Below are 20,995 nucleotides of genomic sequence, written 5' to 3'. Positions count from 1 at the left end.
TGAGTGTTTAGATCTCTTTGTGCTCCAGAGTTTTAAGGGCAATGATAGAAGCTCTGATAAACCACTACATGAGTGTCAAGTGGTAAGTAACCAACTCTGGAGCAGCTGGGGAAATGCAGAGCCACCTGGCACCTGCCTCTTCTTCACTGTTCTTCAAATGTCACCTCTTCAGGGGAGACTTTCCTTCCTCCCAGAAGGATTACTTGCTACCCTCACTTTGTTCTTAAGAGATCATGAGCTCACAGACACCAGAGAACATGGCTTGGTCATATATATATCTCCTAGCGCACAGCACTGTGCCTGTTAGATTGGATACACAGTATGCCTTCAAGGAAAATTCCTGGAGTGCCTCTATGTTCCCAGCCCTATACTGAAGGCAGGGGGTTCAAACAGGAGCAGAATGCTGGCCCCGCCCTTGCGGAATTTGCCAAGGTAACTATCATGTTTGGAGAACCGCCTTCAGAAAGAAACCTAAGATAACTTATTCTTTTTCTCATTTTCCCCTCCCCCGCCATGTCCTTTTCCCCCTCTCCCCCAGCGTTCTGGTCTAGCTAACCTTCCATCAGAGCTTAACACAAGTATCTCCCTGTCACTTATCGGAAAGCTTTGCCAATTTAGGTCCAGGTTCCCTGTTACAGGTTCTCAAAATGCTTTGTATTTCTCTTTTATAGAAATCAGTGTTCTCAACGAGGGGTGATTTTGCTTCCCCTTCCCAAGGACATCTGACCACATCTGGAGACATTTTTGATTGTTACTACTGAGAGAGGTGGCCTGTGGCATACAGTGAGTAAGGATAAGGATGCTACAGAAGAAGACAGCTCCCCACGACAAAGAACTATCTGGCCCAAATGTCAGTAGTGCTGAGGCTGAGAAACTGTTATACAAATCTTCACAGTTTAGAACTACTGATCTATTTTTGTCATTATTTGATTGATGTATTTTCCTCCACTGAATCGTAAGTTCCAAAAAAGCAGGGACTAAGTCTGTTTTGCACCATTATATTCCCAAAGACTTACAAGTAGTAGGCGCTCAACAATCATTTATTGAACGCTGTCTTTAAAGAAATGTTAACTCTCTGAAACAGAATACAATATTCAAGCAATTTCTCCTTTACTGTAAGTATGTATGCTAGCAAGACAAATGTAATTCTCTGTACTCAATTATCATTTTCTAGAAAAAATAGTTGTCGGTTGCATGGTTGTAATTCAGTCTAATTGAAGAGGTTCCATTCCAAAATGAAAATATCCCATATGAAAATATTTGTTTTAATGTATTTGGAAATTCTTGGGAGGTTGACAAGACCTACAGAATGCATGGCTCCAGCTGCAGTAATAATCGCTCATACTTTGCAGTATATAGAACTGACAAGCCCCCATGACACAAAGAGCAGGAAACCTAACATGTGATGACTGGCATGTCACAGAGTTTGCACAGTGATGTCATCAAAATATCCCTTAAGTAAATGCTATACAGCCTCCTATACTTCCCATCTGCTCCCTAAGAACCGGAAGCTTGCATTCTACTGAGCCAAGTCCTCAGTGCCTCTTTTAAAGCCTCTAATTACAATCTTGAGTCATAATATTTGCTTTAGAGCTTTACCTCAAGTGAACATTCAAATGTGATTTTTATATAGAAGTCAATTTCTGGAAGACCTACAATGTAAAAACATTGGGGAAAGGAGCCGGTTAATTATTAAAGCAAATCTAAAACAACGTACTAAAATACACTACTATATAAAAATAAAAAGTAACTAGTTGCTTTACAATGGTGTGTTAGTTTCTGCTTTATAACAAGGTGAATCAGCTATACATATACATATATCTCCATATCTCCTCCCTCTTACATCTCCCTCCCACCACCACCCCCCATCGCACCCCTCTAGGTGGTCACAAATCACCGAGCTGATCTCCCTGTACTATGCAGCTGCTTCCCACTAGCTATCTATTTTACGTTTGGTAGTGTATATATGTCGATGCCACTCTTTGTCCCAGCTTACCCTTCCCCCTCCCCATGTCCTCAAGTCCATTCTCTAGTAGGTCTGAATCTTTATTCCTGTCTTGCCCCTATGTTTTTCCTGACCATTTTTTTTCTTTTTTATAGATTCCATATATATGTGTTAGCATACGGTATTTGTTTTTCTCTTTCTGACTTACTTCACTCTGTATGATAGTCTCTAGGTCCATCCACCTCACTACAAATAACTCAATTTCGTTTCTTTTTATGGCTGAGTAATATTCCATTGTATATATGTGCCACATCTCTATCCATTCATCTGTCGATGGACACTTAGGTTGTTTCAATGTCCTGGCTATTGTAAATAGAGCTGCAATGAACACTGTGGCACATGACGCTTTTTGAATTATGGTTTTCTCAGGGTATATGCCCTGTAGTGGGATTGCTGGGTCATATGGTAGTTCTATTTGTAGTTTTTTAAGGAACCTCCATACTGTTCTCCATAGAGGCTATATCAATTTACATTCCCACCAACAGTGCAAGAGAGTTCCCTTTTCTCCACACCCTCTCCAGCACTTAATGTTTGTAGATTTTTTGATGATGGCCATTCTGACTGGTGTGAGGTGATACCTCATTGTAGTTTTGATTTGCATTTCTCTAATGATTAGTGATGTTGAGCATTCTTTCATCTGTTTTTTGGCAATCTGTATATCTTCTTTGGAGAAGTGTCTATTTAGGTCTTCTGCTCATTTTTGGATTGGGTTGTTTGTTTTTCTGATATTGAGCTGCATGAGCTGTTTGCATATTTTGGAGATTAATCCTTTGTCAGTTGCTTCATTTGCAAATATTTTCTCCCATTCTGAGGGTTGTCTTTTCATCTTGTTTATGGTTTCCTCTAGTGTGCAAAAACTTTTAAGTTTCATTACGTCCCATTTGTTTATTTTTGTTTTTATTTCCATTTCTCTAGGAGGTAGGTCAAAAAGGATCTTGCTGTGATTTATGTCACAGAGTGTTCTGCCTATGTTTTCCTCTAAGAGTTTTATAGTGTCTGGCTTTAGATTTAGGTCTTTAATCCATTTTGAGTTTATTTTTGTATGGTGTTAGGGAGTGTTCTAATTTCATTCTTTTACATGTAGCTGTCCAGTTTTCCTAGCACCACTTATTGAAGAGACTGTCTTTTCTCCATTGTATATTCTTGCCTCCTTTATCAAAAATAAGGTGACCATATGTGCATGGGTTTATGTCTGGGATTTCTATCCTGCTCCATTGATCTATATTTCTGTTTCTGTGGCAGCACCATACTGTCTTGATTACTGTAGCTTTGTAGTACAGTCTGAAGTCAGGGAGCCTGATTCCTCCAGCTCTGTTTTTCTTTCTCAAGATTGCTTTGGCTATTCAGGGTATTTTGTGTTTCCATACAAATTTTGAAATTTTTTGTTCTAGTTCTGTGAAAAATGCCATTGGTAGTTTCATAGGGATTGCACTGAATCTGTAGATTGCTTTGGGTAGTTGAGTCATTTCCATAATGCTGATTCTTCCAATCCAAGAACATGGTATATCTCTCCATCTGTTTGTATCAACTTTAATTTCTTTCATCAGTGTCTTATAGTTTTCTGCATACAGGTCTTTTGTCTCCTTAGGTAGGTTTATGCCGAGGTATTTTATTCTTTTTTTTGCAATGTCAAATGGGAGTGTTTCCTTAATTTCACTTTCAGAGTTTTTATCGTTAATGTATAGGAATGCAAGAGATTTCTGTGCATTAATTTTGTATCCTGCTACTTTACCAGATTCATTGATTAGCTCTAGTAGTTTTCTAGTAGCATCTTTAGGATTCTCTATGTACAGTATCATGTCATCTGCAAACAGTGACAGTTTTACTTCTTCTTTTCCAATTTGGATTCCTTTTATTTCTTTTTCTTCTCTGATTGCTGTGGACAAAACTTCCAAAACTATGTTGAATAATATTAGTGAGAGTGGGCAATCTTGTCTTGTTCATAATCTTAGTGAAATTGGTTTCAGTTTTTTACCATTGAGAATGATGTTGGCTGTGGGTTTGCCATACATGGCTTTTATTATGTTGAGGTAAGTTCCCTCTATGCCTACTTTCTGGAGGCTTTTTATCATAAATGGGTGTTGAATTTTGTCCAAATCTTTTTCTGCATTTATTGAGATGCTCATATGGTTTTTATCCTTCAATTTGTTAATATGGTTTATCACATGGATTGATTTGCATATATTGAAGAATCCTTGCATTTCTGGGATAAATCCCACTTGATCATGGTGTATGATCCTTTTAATGTGCTGTTGGATTCTGTTTGCTAGTATTTTGTTGAGGATTTTTGCATCTATGTTCATAAGTAGTTTTCTTTCTTTGTGACATCTTTGTCTGGTTTTGGTAACAGGGTGATAATGGTGGTCTTGTAGAATGAGTTTGGGAGTGTTCCTCCCTCTACTATATTTTGGAAGAGTTTGAGAAGGATGGGTGTTAGCTCTTCTCTAAATGTTTGACAGAATTGGCCTGTGAAGCCATCTGGTCCTGGGCTTTTGTTTGTTGGAAGATTTTAAATCACAGTCTCACTGTGATTTTAAATCACAGTGACTGGACTGTTTGTATTTTCTACTTCTTCCTGGTTCAGTCTCAGAAGGTTGTGCTTTTCTAAGAATTTGTCTATTTCTTCCAGGTTGTCCATTTTATTGGCATAGAGTTGCTTGCAGTAATCTCTCATGATCCTTTGTATTTCTGCAGTGTCAGTTGTTACTTCTCCTTTTTCATTTCTAATTCTATTGAGTCTTCACCCTTTTTTGCTTCACCAGTCTGGCTAATGGTTTATCTATTTTGTTTATCTTCTCAAAGAACAACCTTTTAGTTTTATTTATCTTTGCTATTGTTTTCATCATTTCTTTTCATTTATTTCTGATCTGATCTTTATGATTTCTTTCCTTCTGCTAACTTTGGGGGTTTTTTGTTCTCCTTTCTCTAATTGCTTTAGGTGTAAGGTTAGGTAGTTTATTTGAAATGTTTCTTGTTTCTTGAGGTAGCATTGTATTACTATAAACTTCCCTCTTAGAACTGCTTTTGCTGCCTCCCATAGGTTTTGGGTCATTGTGTTTTCATTATCATTTGTTTCTAGGTATTATTTGATTTCCTCTTTGATTTCTTCAGTGATCTCTTGGTTATTTAGTATTGTTTTGCCTCCATGTGTTTGTATTTTTTACAGATTTTTTCCTGTAATTGGTATCTAGTCTCATAGTGCTGTGGTTGGAAAAGATACTTGATATGATTTCAATTTTCTTAAATATAGTGAGGCTTGATTTGTGACCCAAGATATGATCTATTCTGGAAAAAGTTCCGTGAGCACTTGAGAAGAAAGTGTATTCTGTTGTTTCTGGATGGAATGTTCTATAAATATCAATTAAGTCCATCTTGTTTAATGTATCATGTGAAGACTGTGTTTCCTTATTTATTTTCATTTTGGATGATCTCTCCATTGGTGAAAGTGGGGTGTTAAAGTCCCCTACTATGATTGTGTTACTGTTGATTTCCCCTTTTATGGCTGTTAGCATTTGCCTTATGTATTGAGGTGCTCCTATGTTGGGTGCATAAATATTTACAATTGTTATATCTTCTTCTTGGATTGATCCCTCGATCACTATGTAGTGTCCTTCTTTGTCTCATGTAATAGTCTTTATTTTAAAGCCTATTTTGTCTGATATGAGAATTACTACTCCAGCTTTCTTCTGATGTCAATTTGCATGGAATATCTTTTTCCAACCCCTCACTTTCAGTCTATATGTGTCCCCAGGTCTAAAGTGGGTCTCTTGTATGAGTCTTGTTTTTGTATCTATTCAGCCAGTCTATGTCTTTTGGTTGGAGCATTTAATCCATTTAAATTGAAGGTAATTATCGATATGTATGTTCCTATTACCATTTTCTTAATTGTTTTGGGTTTGTTATTGTAGGTCTTTTCTTTCTCTTGCGTTTCCTGCCTAGAGAAGTTCCTTTAGCATTTGTTGTAAAGCTGGTTTGGTGGTGGCTGAATTCTCTTAGTTTTTGCTTGTCTGTAAAGTTTTAGTTTTTCCGTCAAATCTGAATGCGATCCTTGCTGGGTAGAGTACTGTTGGTTGTAGGTTTTTCCCTTTTATCAGTTTAAATATGTCCTGCCACTCCCTTGTAGCTTGCAGAATTTCTGCTGAAAGATCAGCTGTTAACCTTATGGGGATTCCCTTGTATGTTAATTGTCGCTTTTCCCTTGCTTCTTTTAATATTTTTTCTTTGTATTTAATTTTTGATAGTTTGATTAATATGTGTCTTGGCGTGTTTCTCCTTGGATTTATCCTGTGTGGGACACTCTGCGCTTCCTGGAGTTGATTGACTATTTCCTTTCTCATATTAGGGAAGTTTTCAACTATAATCTCTTCAAATATTTTCTCAGTCCCTTTATTTTTCTCTTCTTCTTCTGGGACCCCTATAATTCGAATGTTGGTATATTTGATGTTGTCCCAGAGGTCTCTGAGACTGTCCTCAATTCTTTTCATTCTTTTTTCTTTATTCTGCTCTGTGGTAGTTATTTACAGTATTTTATCTTCGAGGTCACTTATCCGTTCTCCTGCCTCAGTTATTCTGCTATTGACTCCTTCTAGAGAATTTTTAATTTCATTTATTGTGTTGCGCATCATTGTTTGTTCACTCTTTAATTCTCCTAGGCCATTGTTAAATGTTTCTTGTATTTTCTCCATTCTGTTTCCAAGATTTTGGATCATCTTTACTGTCATTACTCTGAATTCTTTTTCAGATAGACTGCCTATTTCATCTTCATTTGTTTGTTCTGGTGGGTTTTTACCTTGCTCCTTCATCTGCTCTGTGTTTCTCTGTCTTCTCATTTTGCTTCACTTACTGTGTTTAGGTTCTCATTTTCACAGGCTGCAGGTTCATACTTCCCATTGTTTTTGGTGTCTGCCCCCCGTGGCTAAGGTTGGTTCAGCGGTTGTGTAGGCTTCCTGGTGGAGGGGACTAGTGCCTGTGTTCTGGTGGATGAGGCTGGACCTTGTCTTTCTGGTGGGCAGGACTGCATCCAGTGGTGTGTTTTGTGGTGTCTGTGAACTTATTATAATTTTAAGCAGCCTCTCTGCTGATGGGTGGGGTTGTGTTCCTGTCTTGCTAGTTGTTTGGCATAGGGTGTCCAGCGCGGCAGCTTGCTGGTCATTGAGTGGAGCTGGGTCTTAGCGTTGAGATGGTGATCTCTGGGAGAGCTTTCACCATTTGATATTACATGAAGCCGGGAGGTCTCTGGTGGACCAATGTTCTGAACTCAACTCTCCCACCTCAGAGGCATAGGCCTGACACCCAGCCGGAGCACCAAGACCCTGTCAGCCACATGGCCAGATATGTGGGGAGTGTCTTGCCTTTTGGGAAGTCTGAGATCTTCTGCCAGCATTCAGTAAGTGTTCTGTAGTAGTTGTTCCACATGTAGATGTATTTCTGATGTATTTGTGGGGAGGAAGTTGATCTCCACATTTTACTCCACTGCCATCTTGAAGGTCTCCTGTACTATCAACTCTTTCCCATGGTTCTTCATCAAGGGCTCATTCAGGTGACTGGAGGCAGGGCAGGTGAACTGAGAGACAGCTTCCAAAGCAGGAGCTAGAGGTTGCCTTTACAGTGGGGTGCAGGACTGAGGTTGGGGGGGACAGTGGGGGAGGGGAAGAGGAGCAGTGGTGCTGAGAGGGAACCCTTTAAACCACCTTGGGCCTGTGGAAAGCTGGGGGCAGAGCAGGAGCTAAGAGAATTCCTTCAGGTGTCTCTGACCCTTCGGAGTGACTCTGGGACCATTTTCAAATTCATTTTTGTTCCCCACAAAATATCTTGTACATTTTAGGTGCTTAATAAGTATTTGTTTATTGACTTTTGCTTACTGCTCAGATACAAGAGATATTACAGGTAGTATTCAAATAGAACATGAAAACTTATTAATGAGAAAAAGAAACAGTACCTGTAACCCAACCTTTTTATGACTACAACAGCAATACTAAAGACATATATAGTGTAGCACTGTTTTTTGTTGTTGTCTTCCTTCATTTAGTAAGCATTAGAAAGAGGCAAGATTTTTCTCTCTCTTTCCTATTACAATGCCATCTACTGCGGCCACCTGATTTCTACATAATACAAGAAAAGGGACAAATGATACTATCTTTGTCATTATTCTGGGAGACTGGTGACAAATCGTAGCATGGTGGTCCCACCTTGTGAACTGGTTGAATCAGAGATTTCCATCAAAGCAGAGGATTGTCACAGGTGAGTTTCTTAAGGTGACAGAAGTAGAGGAAAAGTGGAATGAGCAGGGATTAACACTGAATATGTGCCCAGGGCTGGCTAGTATTTTACATGTATTATTTTATTTCATTCTTGTATAACCTTATGAGGTAGGTATTCTTTTCTGGAGAAGTTCAACATAGAAAATGACATGTGAAGTACTGCACAGGGGTAGTAAGTAGACTGGGGTCCCAGTCTCCCGTCTCCTAGGAGGCCCTCCAAGGTGGCACTCAACTCCTTGGCGATTTTACCCTGGTTCTCCTTCAAGCCGTCTGCCTTGCAGGTCTAGAAACTTGCTTTGTTGGCTCACCCAGCATGGCCCCATTTCTCAGAGGTAAGAAACGTGTTATCAAACTGAGGAGACTGATGTATACTGAGATAGATGTATAATGAGATAGTTGTCATGGGTACAAGAATATTTGCTGTAAGCAAAACTACATGGGAGGAAAGATATATTCTAAAGGTTGCTGGGTGAGAAAGGAATGAAAACAAAAGGAACTATATCTAAATGGATGGCAACGCTATTGAAGTAGGAACGCTTGCAACAAGAAGAGCTTGACAATACTCCTCTCTATACGTTAGGAATCATCTAGGTATTCGGGTTGGACCACTTGAAACCATTAGCTAAGATTTCCTCTCCTCCCTGGATGGTGCCAGTACTTACTTCTGGGATCCTCCTTTCTACTATGCTTCCAATGAGCATCAAATCCTGTTCTTATTTTCCTTGTATAGATATATATTTATACATCCTTATATATTAATACATTTGGTCAGGTTACAGAAAAGTCTTGCTTTTTAAGCAGTTATTTGGTCTCATGTTGAGGAAGTGGTTTTTAACCTTTATGGAGTCATAAACTCCTTTAAGAATGTTTTGAAAGATAAGGAGTTTCTCTCCAGAAAAAGCCATGTACACAAATACAAATATATATTATTTCCAGAATTCTAGAAACTCATACTTGGATCCAAGATTTAAAATCATTGCTTAAGATAAATGTGCATATTCTTGCTCTGATCCATTACATATTGATAAAGGGTAATACTCAGAGTCCATGACACCTATGATCCTTATGAATTGGTATCAATTCCGTTTCATAAATAAGAAAACAGAAGCTCAGGAAGGTTCAGTGACTTGCTCCAAGGCCAGCCAGTAAAGGACAGAATAAGAAATTTATCAATGTCTACAGTAGGTATAAGACTACCGTCAATTTTAAAAATTACTCTTTATAAATGAAAATTTCATCTCCAGTTCAAAAAAAAATCAAAAAGGAGAGAGTTGAGAAATAGGGAAATGGGTATAACTTTTGAGCCTTTAAAGATGGCCAAAACTTTCTTTTAATTAGTAAAGACATGGATTAATTTACCACTATCCCCATTTTACTGAAGGGTAGAAATTACCTGAGGTTACACAACTCGCTCAAGTTTTCTTAGCTACAAGTGATGGAACTAAATTTGAACAGGAAGCTGTGTTCCAGAGGCTTTGCTATTATCTACCCTATGTAACATCTGGCCACAGCCTCAGCAACCACTGGCTTCATCCATCTCTATTGGCAACATCTCAAAGTAAAGTTGCCAATGGCAGTCAAATAACATACTTTAAGCACACTTGAGGATTATTATCTTGAAGGAACTCTGAACCTTCAAGTTCAAGAGGGTCAGAGTCCAGGGTAACCTTCAGATGATGGGAAGCATGAGATGCATATGCTTTCCCTCAGTATTTCAAAAACATGTGAAATGGTTTATATTTTACTTCAAAAATGGTCCATCTCTGCCTTTTCCTTTTGTGTTGTGTTATATTTCATTAGGCACCAAAGGTTTCTCTTTTTCCTCTCCTGGTAATAAGTAGTGATTAATCACAATCACCTGTTACACTTAATTTAGCATTCATTCCATTTAAAGATTTTCCACATGCTCCAAGGTGAAATCTACAATTTTTATTTTTTATTTTTTTTTTGCGGTACGCTGGCCTCTCATTGTTGCTGGCCTCTCCCGTTGCGGAGCACAGGCTCCGGACGCGCAGGCTCAGCGGCCATGGCTCACGGGCCCAGCCGCTCCGCGGCATGTGGGATCTTTCCGGACCGGGGCACGAACCCGTGTCCCCTGCATCGGCAGGTGGACTCTCAACCACTGCGCCACCAGGGAAGCCCTGAAATCTACATTTAATTACATTTAATGTAATGCAGTATGCATTACATTTTTTTTCCCCAATATGAAAACCATTTTCGAGAATTTAGACTGCTAAATAATCATTCCTTTTATGAGACTAGCTCTAAAGGTACATATAAATTTTGGAATCTATAGTATCACTTAGCAATTTTAGTGCTTTGCTTTTTGCAGCCAATCATGGAAGACATACTTTTACAGCTTTCTCTGCAGAGTCATCTTAATTATAGGGAAATTCCTTTATAAATGGCTATCCATTTACAGTGCTTCAGCTGGAATCTAACGCTGGTTTTATTGGAAATGATGAAAAATCAGTCTTCCCGGGACACAGACTTAAGAATTACGATTGGTAGTGAACCATGTTCTTTTAGCTTTATGAATATTTTAAATACCCTATTATTTCCTTCTAAACAGTTTATCCCAAGGAGGTTTAGTAAAGCAAAAACCTTTTAGATTCTAGAAAATTTTTCAAGGGGAAAGGAGTCATACCAGTTATGTGATTCAAACCACACATTTAACTAATAAATAAGATGAGTTTCACCCAACTCACAGAAATAGGGAGCAAGCCTGGATTAGAAGTCCTATCTATGGGCTGCCATTGTACCCTTTCAGCCTCACTCTGCTTTGAATGTTATACCCTTCTTCTTTTGTTTTGCAAATAGCTCACGTGGCTGGGAATGTGTTCTGGCCCTGATGACAGGAACTTCTTTGAGGCTCTCATCATAGCATTCCTGACAACCTGGCGCCATGTTATATATTCACTTGGCTATTGTCTTTCTCCTAGAAAGAATGTAAGTTCCATGAGGACAAAGAATTTGTGGCCTCTAATGGTGTCTGGTATATAGTAGGATTCAATAAATACCTGATAAAGGAAGTTGTGAATATAGCCTTACATTTCTCCCATAATTTATATTGTATTCCCTAAAATATCTGTTTGCTTTACCTAGAAATAAAAAAAAATCTTAATATCCTCAAGGTACAATACTTCTTAAATAAGAAGTCATAGAAGCAAAAAATGATAAATTGTGCTACACTAAAATTAAGGGCTTCTATTCAACAAAAAATTACCACAAAGAGATTGTCAATACAAGTCTACAAACAAGGAGAATAAAATTGCCACACATATAAGCAACAAAGAATTAGTACCCTAGAATACACAAATACTTCTCAAATTCAATAAGGAAAATAAATACAAGTTACGCATTAGAAAAATAAAATGGTGAAAGATAGGAGCATACATTTTAAAGAAAAGAAAACACACATGGCTAATAATGGCCAATAATGACCAATAAAAATAAGATCAATATTCAACCTCTTTAGTAATCAGGGAAATGAAAATTAAAAACCTCAATAATATATACTCAAAAAAAAACCCTGAAAGCAGAGACTCAAACAATACACCCATTTTTGTACATTTATTTGTATATCAATGTCCATAGCAGCATTACTCACAACAGCCAAAAGGTGGCAGCAATCTGTGTCCATGGACAGATGAGTGGATAAACAAATTGTATTTTGATGACAAATGGAATACTAACAATGGAATATTATTTGGCCTTTAAAAAGAAGGAAATTTTGACACATGCTACAACACAGATGAACCCTGAAGATATTGTGCTAAGTGAAAATAGGTCAAGCACAAAAAGACAAATATTGTATGATTTTACTATGTGAGGTATAGTCAAATCCATAGAAACAGAAATAGAATGAAGACAGCCAGGGGTTGGCAGAAGTGGGGGATGGGAAATTATTGTTCAATGGGTATGAAGTTTCAGTTTGAGAAGATGAAAATAGTTCTGGAAATGAACTGCGGTAATGGTTGAACAACAATATGAATGTACTTAATGCTACTGAACTGTACCCTTAAAAATGACTAAAGTGGTAAATTTTATGTTATATATGTTTTACCACAAAAAAAGAAACCACAATGAGATATCAATTTATTACACTAGACTGACAAAAAAGATAAAAACCCAAACTTCTGACAATAGCAAGTGTTTATAATTGCTATAGACTAAAATGCATATCCCTATAAATTCAAATGTTGAAGCCCTGAGTCCCCCCAGCCCCCCATCATGTGACTGTATTGGAGACAGGCCTGTAAGGAGGAGATTAAAGTTAAATGAACTCATAAGTGTAGAGTCCTGATCCAACAGAACTGGTGTCCTTATTAAAGAGGAAGAGACATCAGAAAGCTTGCTCTCTCTCTCCACCCTTAACGATACAGTGAGAAGGCTGCAGTCTGCAAGTCAGAAAGAGAGGCCTCTCCAGAACCTGAACCCTGCTGGAACCTTGATCTTGGTCTTTCCAGTCTCCAGAACAGTGAGAAAATAAATTTCGGTTGTTTAAGCCAGCCGGCCTATGATATTTTGTTATGGCAGCCCAAGCAGACTAAGACAGTAATAATGGAGCAGTGGGAGCTCATATGCTACTGATAAGAGCAGACACAGGGACGGTCTGGCCAGGTCTAGGTGTACACTCATAACCCGGTGACTCCATTGCCTGGGGTGCACTCCAGAGAAATTCCAGCATGTGTGCAAGATAAGATAAAAACACGGAAGTTAACTGGGACAGCTTTTGTATTAGGAAAATCTGGAAATAACCAAAATGGACACTGAAAGGAGGATAGAAACTATACATAAAATAGGTGAATAATAATAATTATTATTAATAATAATTAATAATAATAATTAATAATAATAATAACACAGGATAATATTACATCTAGGAAGACAAAGAACAATACATCCTTCAGGGGAGTACAGGGGCTTCACATGGTCACTAATATTCTATATTTTAAGCTGGGTGGTGGGCATGTGGATGTCCTATTATTATTATTCTTTAAAACATAAATATCCCCTCTGCATCCTCATACTTTACATACATAGACTATTTAATAACAATTAAATAAATGAAATTAATGACAATATGCAATACCCAAAGCATAGAGCTTAACTATCTTTCATCCATTTTGGTCCAAAATTTTTGTTAAAAATTTTTATGTCTCTCCCCTTGCTATGTTCTTATACTGTTTGGTTTTTTTAATTTACAAAAAATGGTACAGAGCTTAAAAAAGTAATTTTACTCAATTTAAAGATCTCAACTTTTTATTTTCTCCACTAAGATACTGAGTCCCCTGGGAACCAATTTGCCATGAAGAAAGTGAAATCCTCCACTGATCTCAAATTGTTATACAATTTCCCAGCATGTCTACAATATGATAATGCAGGCGAGAAATGGAAGCTCATAAATAAATACAGTATAAAACTTCAAGTTTCAGGGCATAACTGGGACAGATAAGTAAGCAAGCACAACTCTGATATAATAAATTACTTGAACTGGTTAAAAGAGTGGGCTATATACGTCACAATTTTACCAGAGGTGCTGCAAAATCCAAGTGCACTGTGAACAGTATAAAAATCGCTTGTATGCTGCTAACCAAGACTCCACGTCACATACGTAAAGCCCGAGGGCCATTCAGATACATGCCACAGGCCTACATACACAAACAACAAGAGCAACCTCTTCCCCTTGGTGTGAGAATGTCATTGCCCACGTGAAAACAGAGTTATTTTTGTTATGGCTGGAGCTGGGAGTGATGTTAAGGTGTTAGAAAGTGAGAACCAAGAGTTAAAAAAACAACATCAAAATCACTAAGAAACGTCATATTTTACATTTTCTTCCACCAGGGTAGACAAATTGTACTGGGTACACTGAAAACGTTGACACATGAGTATTTAGTTCACATTTATCATTTTAATCCTCAATACATCACCCTTGATAGGTATTACTTTTCCTATTTTATATATGGAGGGAGGGAGGGAGGGAAGGAGGGAAGGAGGGAGGAAGGGCTGTGGGAGGGAGAGAGAAGGAGAAAGAGAGACAGAGAGAGAGAGACAGAGAGAGAGAGAGAGAGAGAGAGAGAGAGAAAGAGACAGAGAGAGACAGAGAGGGAGAGAACCTTCCCAGAGAGTGGGCAATGGAATCCAAACCTAGTTCGTCTCACTCAAAGTTCAGTACTTTTGGCCATTATACTGTTTCCTTATGACTGCCTTAAAATATAATTTTTTTAAATGACAGCAAAAATAATTAACAAGTCAAGAGTTAATTAGCCAGGTTCTTAGCTTTTCCCTCAACTTTACGGCTTTTCCTATCTTCTGGGCTATTCCTGCTCATCAATTGGTTCTTTCTAAGATGAACCAAGGAAATAAAATATGAAAACTGTCTATCAATTTAGGCCCTTCTTAAAGAGGATCGCCCACATTTCTGTGCCATACCTGGTATGTGCTAGAGTGGGCTGAGGATGAGTGCATCTGGTAGATACAGTCACATTTCCCCCTCCTCTTAGACAAATACAGCTTTATCTGACACATTCAGGTAGGAATCCTGTAGGGTTGTCTGTCAGTTTAGTTCGGTTCACTTAACTATGCCAAACTCTGTGGAAACAGTAATAACCGAGACAGTGTTGATGCCTCACAGAACTAACTCAGAAACAGACACATAAAGGCAGACGCAGTAAGAAGATCTGCACAGGTGTTACCACCACTCAGGAGCACCAGCTGGTGGCGGCTGAGAAAACTGCGAAACATGTGAGGTGAGTCTTACATGTTAACATGTGAGGTGAGTCTTACATGCGAAACATGTGAGGTGAGTCTTACATGTTAACATGTGAGGTGAGTCTTACATGCGAAACATGTGAGGTGAGTCTTACATGCGAAACATGTGAGGTGACTCTTACATGCGAAACGTGAGGTGACTCTTACATGAGAAACATGTGAGGTGAGTCTCACATGTTAACATGTGAGGTGAGTCTTACAAGATGAGCCTAAATGAGTCCCACTGAGTGAACAGGCGGTGGGCGAAGGTCTCTGACAGGTTGGCCCAAAGAAATCATCAGTTGACTAAAAACAGAACTACCATACGACCCAGCAATCCCACTACTGGGCATATACCCTGAGAAAACCATAATTCAAAAAGAGTCATGTACCAGTGTTCACTGCAGCTCTATTTACAATAGCCAGGACATGGAAGCAACCTAAGTGTCCATCAACAGATGAATGGATAAAGAAGATGTGGCACATATATACAGTGGAATATTACTCAGCCATACAAAGGAACGAAACTGAGTTATTTGTAGTGAGGTGGATGGACCTAGAGTCTGTCATACAGAGTGAAGTAAGTCAGAAAGAGAAAAACAAATACCATATGCTAACATATATATATGGAATCTAAAAAAAAAATGGTTCTGAAGAACTTAGGGACAGGACAGGAATAAAGATGCAGACGTAGAGAATGGACTTGAGGACAGGGGGAGGGGGAAGGGTAAGCTGGGATGAAGTGAGAGAATGGCATGGACATATATACACTACCAAATGTAAAATAGATGGCTAGTGGGAAGCAGCTGCATAGCACAGGGAGATCAGCTAGGAGCTTTTTGACCACCAAAAGGGGTGGGATAGGGAGGGTGAGAGGAAGACGCAAGAGGGAGGGGATCTGGGGATATATGTATACATATAGCTAATTCACTTAGTTATACAGCAAAAACTAACACACCATTGTAAAGCAATTATACTCCATAAAGATGTTAAAAAAAAAGACAAAAGTAACCAAAAAAAAAAAGGAATCATCAGTTGAGAATTTCGTAAAGACCTGAAAGGATTCCCAGAGGTGTTAATGTCATGGGCCAACTCTCTCTCTTACTTCGGACATAACTTAGAAGGTTCGCAGTGTACCAGTCCCTGGCACTGTGCAGATCACGCTCAGGTTGATCTGATGAAGGGGAAACAAGTGGTACCACTCTCTATTCTGAATAAGAAAATCATAAATTAGATTAATGACAGCAACATAAAGATGCAGAAGGGGAGGGCAATAGTTTCTATAATGGCCATATTGTCAGTAGAATGGGTATAGCCTAAAATTGAAGAAAAAAGCTCATGGAGTCACAGACAATACACAATATGACCATAGCGGCAATGCTTCATCCACCGCTTCATTCTTCAACCAGAGGTGACTGTGCACCCTCAGTGCCAGGTTACAAGGGGGGATATGACAATGGTAGACGAGACTTCGAGCTTAGAGGGCCTCGTCCATCTAGTGGGGGAGACCAGGCAGAGAACAGGGTCTGACAAAACAGCGTTCAACACCGCCCTGGGGACACTGCAGGTGCTAAGGGAAAACACAACAGGAGCAACTAAACTGGACTTTAGGGGGAGAGGGAGAAAAGTGACATCTAAACTGAGGGTAGAAAGAAGAGTTTGCCACAAGAAGGGGAGGAGGAGGGCGAGGAGAGAACTCCAGTGAGAGGAAACAGCATGCGAAAGGCCCAGAGGCAAGACATAGCGAGGTAGGTCAGAATGGAGCGAGCAGCGCAGTGGGAGGGCAAGTGTGCGCGAGTGCGTGTGTGTGATATGTGTGTAGTGTGTGTATGGTGTGTGGTGTGTATATGTAGGGTGGTGTGTGTGTGTATATGGTGTGGTGGTGGTGTGTGTGTGTGTGTGTGTGTGGTGTGTGTGTGTATATGTTGTGTGGTATGCGTGTGTACATGCTGTGGCGGTGTGTATGTGTATATGGTGTGGTGGTGGTGGTGTGTGTGTGTGTGTTGTGTGGTGTGTACATGGTGTGGTGGTGTGTATGTGTATATGGTGTGGTGGTGGTGGTGGTGGTGGTGGTGGGGTGTGTGTGTGTGTGTGTGTGTGTGTGTGTGTGTGTGTGTGTGTGTGTGTGTGTATGGAGTGTGGTGGCATCAGAGATGAGAAACTGAAGCTAGATTGTTAAGCAGGAGCCAGATCACAAAAGGCCTTGAGACCACATTAGGGGGTTGAGCCTTATGTCCAGGCCAGGGAGGAGTGGTTACAGCACCTGCAGCACACACATGACAGAAGCAGATCTGTGATTTAGAAGATCTCTCTAGATGCAGAGTGCAGAACAGCCTTGGGGGGACCAGGCAAGGCCTGGGGGGGCGGTTAGGAATCTAATCCAAGTAATCCAAAAACCAGCATTTGGAAATTGTGAAGGATGATTTTGAAGTCCACTTGGAAGAATGAATGAATGAGAACAGGCATGGCTCCTTCTAAGCCCTCCACCTTCTGTCCTAGTCAAGACACAATCTATTTTAAAACTACTGTAATTAAAATAGAGTGATAACAGTGTAGAAGTGGTATAGACAGATGAGTGGGACAAAAAGTCAAGAAATAAGCCCAAGTATTTATGGAAATTTAGGTTATGATAAAGGTGGCAAGTGGAACTGTTTTAAAAAATAATTAGGCTTTCACCATACCTAACAACAAAACAGATTCTAGGTAAAGTAAAGATTTAAAAGTACAGAATAGAAAACAGGTAAAAATCATTACTTAGGCAATTCACAAAAGAAGAAAAGCAAATGCTAAAAAAACATAGATACCAATTTTTACCCAGCAGATTGGCAATGATTTAAAAAGTTCATAATATCCATGGGCAGCGAGATTACAGGGGAATAAGGATGCTTCTACTCTACTGGTGAGAATGTATAAAATTGGTATGTCCTTTCTGGAAGACAATTTAACAACATAAAACAAATCCTTGAAAATATTATGCCATTTGACCGAGAAACTCTATTGCTAAGAATTTATCCTGAGGAAATAACTGAATAGACACCCAAACATATATGAACAATGGTGGCAATTGGGACATTTTGAATAGTAAAGATATTAATGATAACTAAAGTGTCATGAGACAGTGAAGTACTGTAGAGCCATTTAATGTAAAGATAAAGAATTATTTTAATGACGTGAAAAGATATTCACAATACATTGGCAAGTGAATAAACAAGGTTGTGGTACAGTGTGTATTATTACAACTCTATTATATATTTGTATATAAAAAGAGGAAATTTACATAGAACAATTAACAGTCGTCTTCTCTGGTATTGCGATTATGGTTGGTTTTTGTTTTCTTCTTAGGTGTTTTATGAAATTTTCTTGCCAAAAGTATATATTACTTTTATAATCGTAAAAAAGTACAAACTCTATTTGCCTTTACAAAGAAGTGTCAAGAATAGCACTGGGGCTTCCCTGGTGGTGCAGTGGTTGAGAGTCCGCCTGCCGATGCAGGGGACACGGGTTGGTGCCCCGGTCCGGGAAGATCCCACATGCCGCGGAGCGGCTGGGCCCGTGGGCCGTGGCCGCTGAGCCTGCGCGTCCGGAGCCTGTGCTCCGCAGCGGGAGAGGCCACGACAGTGAGAGGCCCCCGTACCGCAAAAAAAAAAAAAAAAAGAATAGCACTGATAGTGGAGTTAATAACTCAGATGGAAAGAGCAAGTGCCTGCGTCACATTCCAAGCCACTGACAAGTGACAGCTAGAAAGTCTCTTCTCTCTGGATTCAAGGAGAAAAACTGACACAGAAGAACTTTCTACCACCGAACCTCAAAAGAAGAATGAAAATCCCTGCCATGAAAACCAGTAGCATTACTGAATAAATTACAACGTATTTTGCTCTTCAATTGCAGAGATAATGCAGACACTCAAACCACACTTTCAGATGCAATCCCCATATCATGGCTGCCCATTTATCAAACTGTGTCAAATACCACAAACAGTACAGCTTAGCTTTGAGGAATATGCTTTTCTCTTGTGTGGGACTGTGTCATATTCGTACGAATCCTCATGTTTCTCTGTTTTTTCACTTAGGAAACAATAAGAAGTTGTTTCATGTACTCTAACTTTGCCTATCAAGCACTAATACGGTAAATGTCTTTTTCATAATAATCTAAGACCAAAACCAATAAATACCACCTTACTTTTGTAAAGCAGTTTTCCAATATTCTTTTCTGCACACAACCTGTAGTCTCAAAAAGACCATGTTTAGTGGAGGAGCAGGCATTTTTAATATTATTATCATTATTATTATCCCTACTTCTATAGAAAAGAGAAGTTACGATTAGAGTTTATTTTCCCAAGAGTTTCGCAGTCAATCAGCCACACCCAGTACTGCTTTCATGGTGGTATTTTTTTCAGCTTCTAATATGAATGATGCTTTTTCAATGAGTAATACTGGAGTTGACCAATTTTATTTTTCTGCCATCTACATAATATAATAATTTAATAATTATGGAGATGTCAAGTTTGGTCTCCTCATCTTATTGACAAAGAAAACTAAAGCACAGGGAGAGTAAGCGACTCTCCTCACATCTTAAGCATCATTAGCGGGATGGGAACCGGACCTCAGTCCCCATCCTCTATTACAAGTGCTCGCTGTGCTAGAGAGAGAGCCTGAGCAACCCCCCAGCCATAGCAATTTACAGACTGTGCTCCCACACACTTAGTTCCCACAATCACCGTGTGAGGTATGATTATATGATGATGATGATGAATATTATTCTCATTTTATAAAGGGGTAACTGTCACTTGGAGAATTTAAGTGACTCGGTAACACTTTCAGTCACAAGGCCCAAGGCTTTATACCGGGACCAGAACTTTTTCACTCTGAAATCAAGACTGGGATGTGTTTTCTCTAACTCTCAATTCAAAGGAATCCACTGCTGAGAAAGTCTTGGAAACTTAAAATTAAATAGCAATCTGATAAAAAGATTCACGAACTGTTAAGACAATTATTTCCCAAGGAAAAAACTCTTTTATCTCATACATCTTTTCAAAGCAACGGCTTCCTACAGATAATTAAAAACTGAACTCAGAGAATAATGAAAGCTTACCCTTGTTTAGTTTAGCAAGAAATTCAAGAGGGCCCTGATCCAGGTTAACCTTTGTATCATTAATTTCAGGAAGCTCACAGCTTAAATGAAAATTGTCAGTGTAAGCTTCTAGGGCTCCGGAGGCAAAGGAATATGGCTTTTCTTTGTATTGGATGGAACCATCAATATTAAAGGAGATGCTGTTGAGGATTAAAGATGCTGGAACAGAAGGTTCAGAAGTGCTAAAGTGACATTTCTTAACTGACTTTGCCATGGCTTTCTCAAAATGGGCTGCAAGGTCCATTCATTGTCCAAAAAACTCTAAACATGTAAAGGTACACATGATTTCAGTTAATACAGGTAACGGATGATAATACTCACAAAATCCTTCCTAATCTTCATATCCTATACATTTGCTTTTTTACAAATGAAATTACTTTTTATTCCCCTTTGTGTTTTGTGTATTGCACTCTCAAGCAATGTTTGTTGACTGACAGTTTCACTGCTATGGCCACAACTGTAAACTGTGCTTTAGAAACATATTAGGGAACTAAGAATAGAAGCCTTGTCGGGTAAAGCAGAAAACTGAGGGGCTGCCTTCCTTTGTCTTTAGGTTTCCTCAATTGAATAAGTAGTTCTGGAATCTCGAGATATTTTTATTTGCTGCATGAAGATAGGATAAGCCTTCAGAATCATGTCAGTTTTCATTCCCTACGCCTGTTCCCACCTCATTGATGGGGCAGGGAAAGCCCCATGTGAAGACAAGAAGACAGCAACAGGCGACCCCAGCACAACAGTGATGGCAAACTCTCCACATTAACTACTAAAAACAGGCAATACAGTGTCTTCCTTTTCAAAATGAGAATATGGTGACACATGGAGATCAAGTAACTTGTCCAAAGCTATA

General features: G+C 39.1%; 1 protein-coding gene across 5 annotated transcripts in view; it reads right to left on the bottom strand.

Annotated features, from left to right (window-relative positions):
• Positions 1-20,995, bottom strand: part of GRIP1 (glutamate receptor interacting protein 1) — a gene marked incomplete at its 5' end in the record, with an annotated part of 698,195 nt that overhangs the window by 244,701 nt on the left and 432,499 nt on the right. The window contains one exon of one of the 5 annotated variants that reach the window (XM_079937952.1): positions 20,110-20,392. The exons of the other annotated variants lie outside the window; for them this stretch is intronic. Within the exon in view, the coding sequence (XP_079794078.1) occupies positions 20,110-20,392 (283 nt within the window). Of the gene's footprint in view, positions 1-20,109; positions 20,393-20,995 lie in introns of those variants that run through there. 5 annotated transcript variants of the gene reach the window in all.

The sequence above is a fragment of the Stenella coeruleoalba genome (genome assembly GCF_951394435.1).
Source record: "Stenella coeruleoalba genome assembly, chromosome: 11".
NCBI lineage: Eukaryota > Metazoa > Chordata > Mammalia > Artiodactyla > Delphinidae > Stenella > Stenella coeruleoalba.
This window is presented reverse-complemented; position numbering and strand designations above follow the sequence as displayed.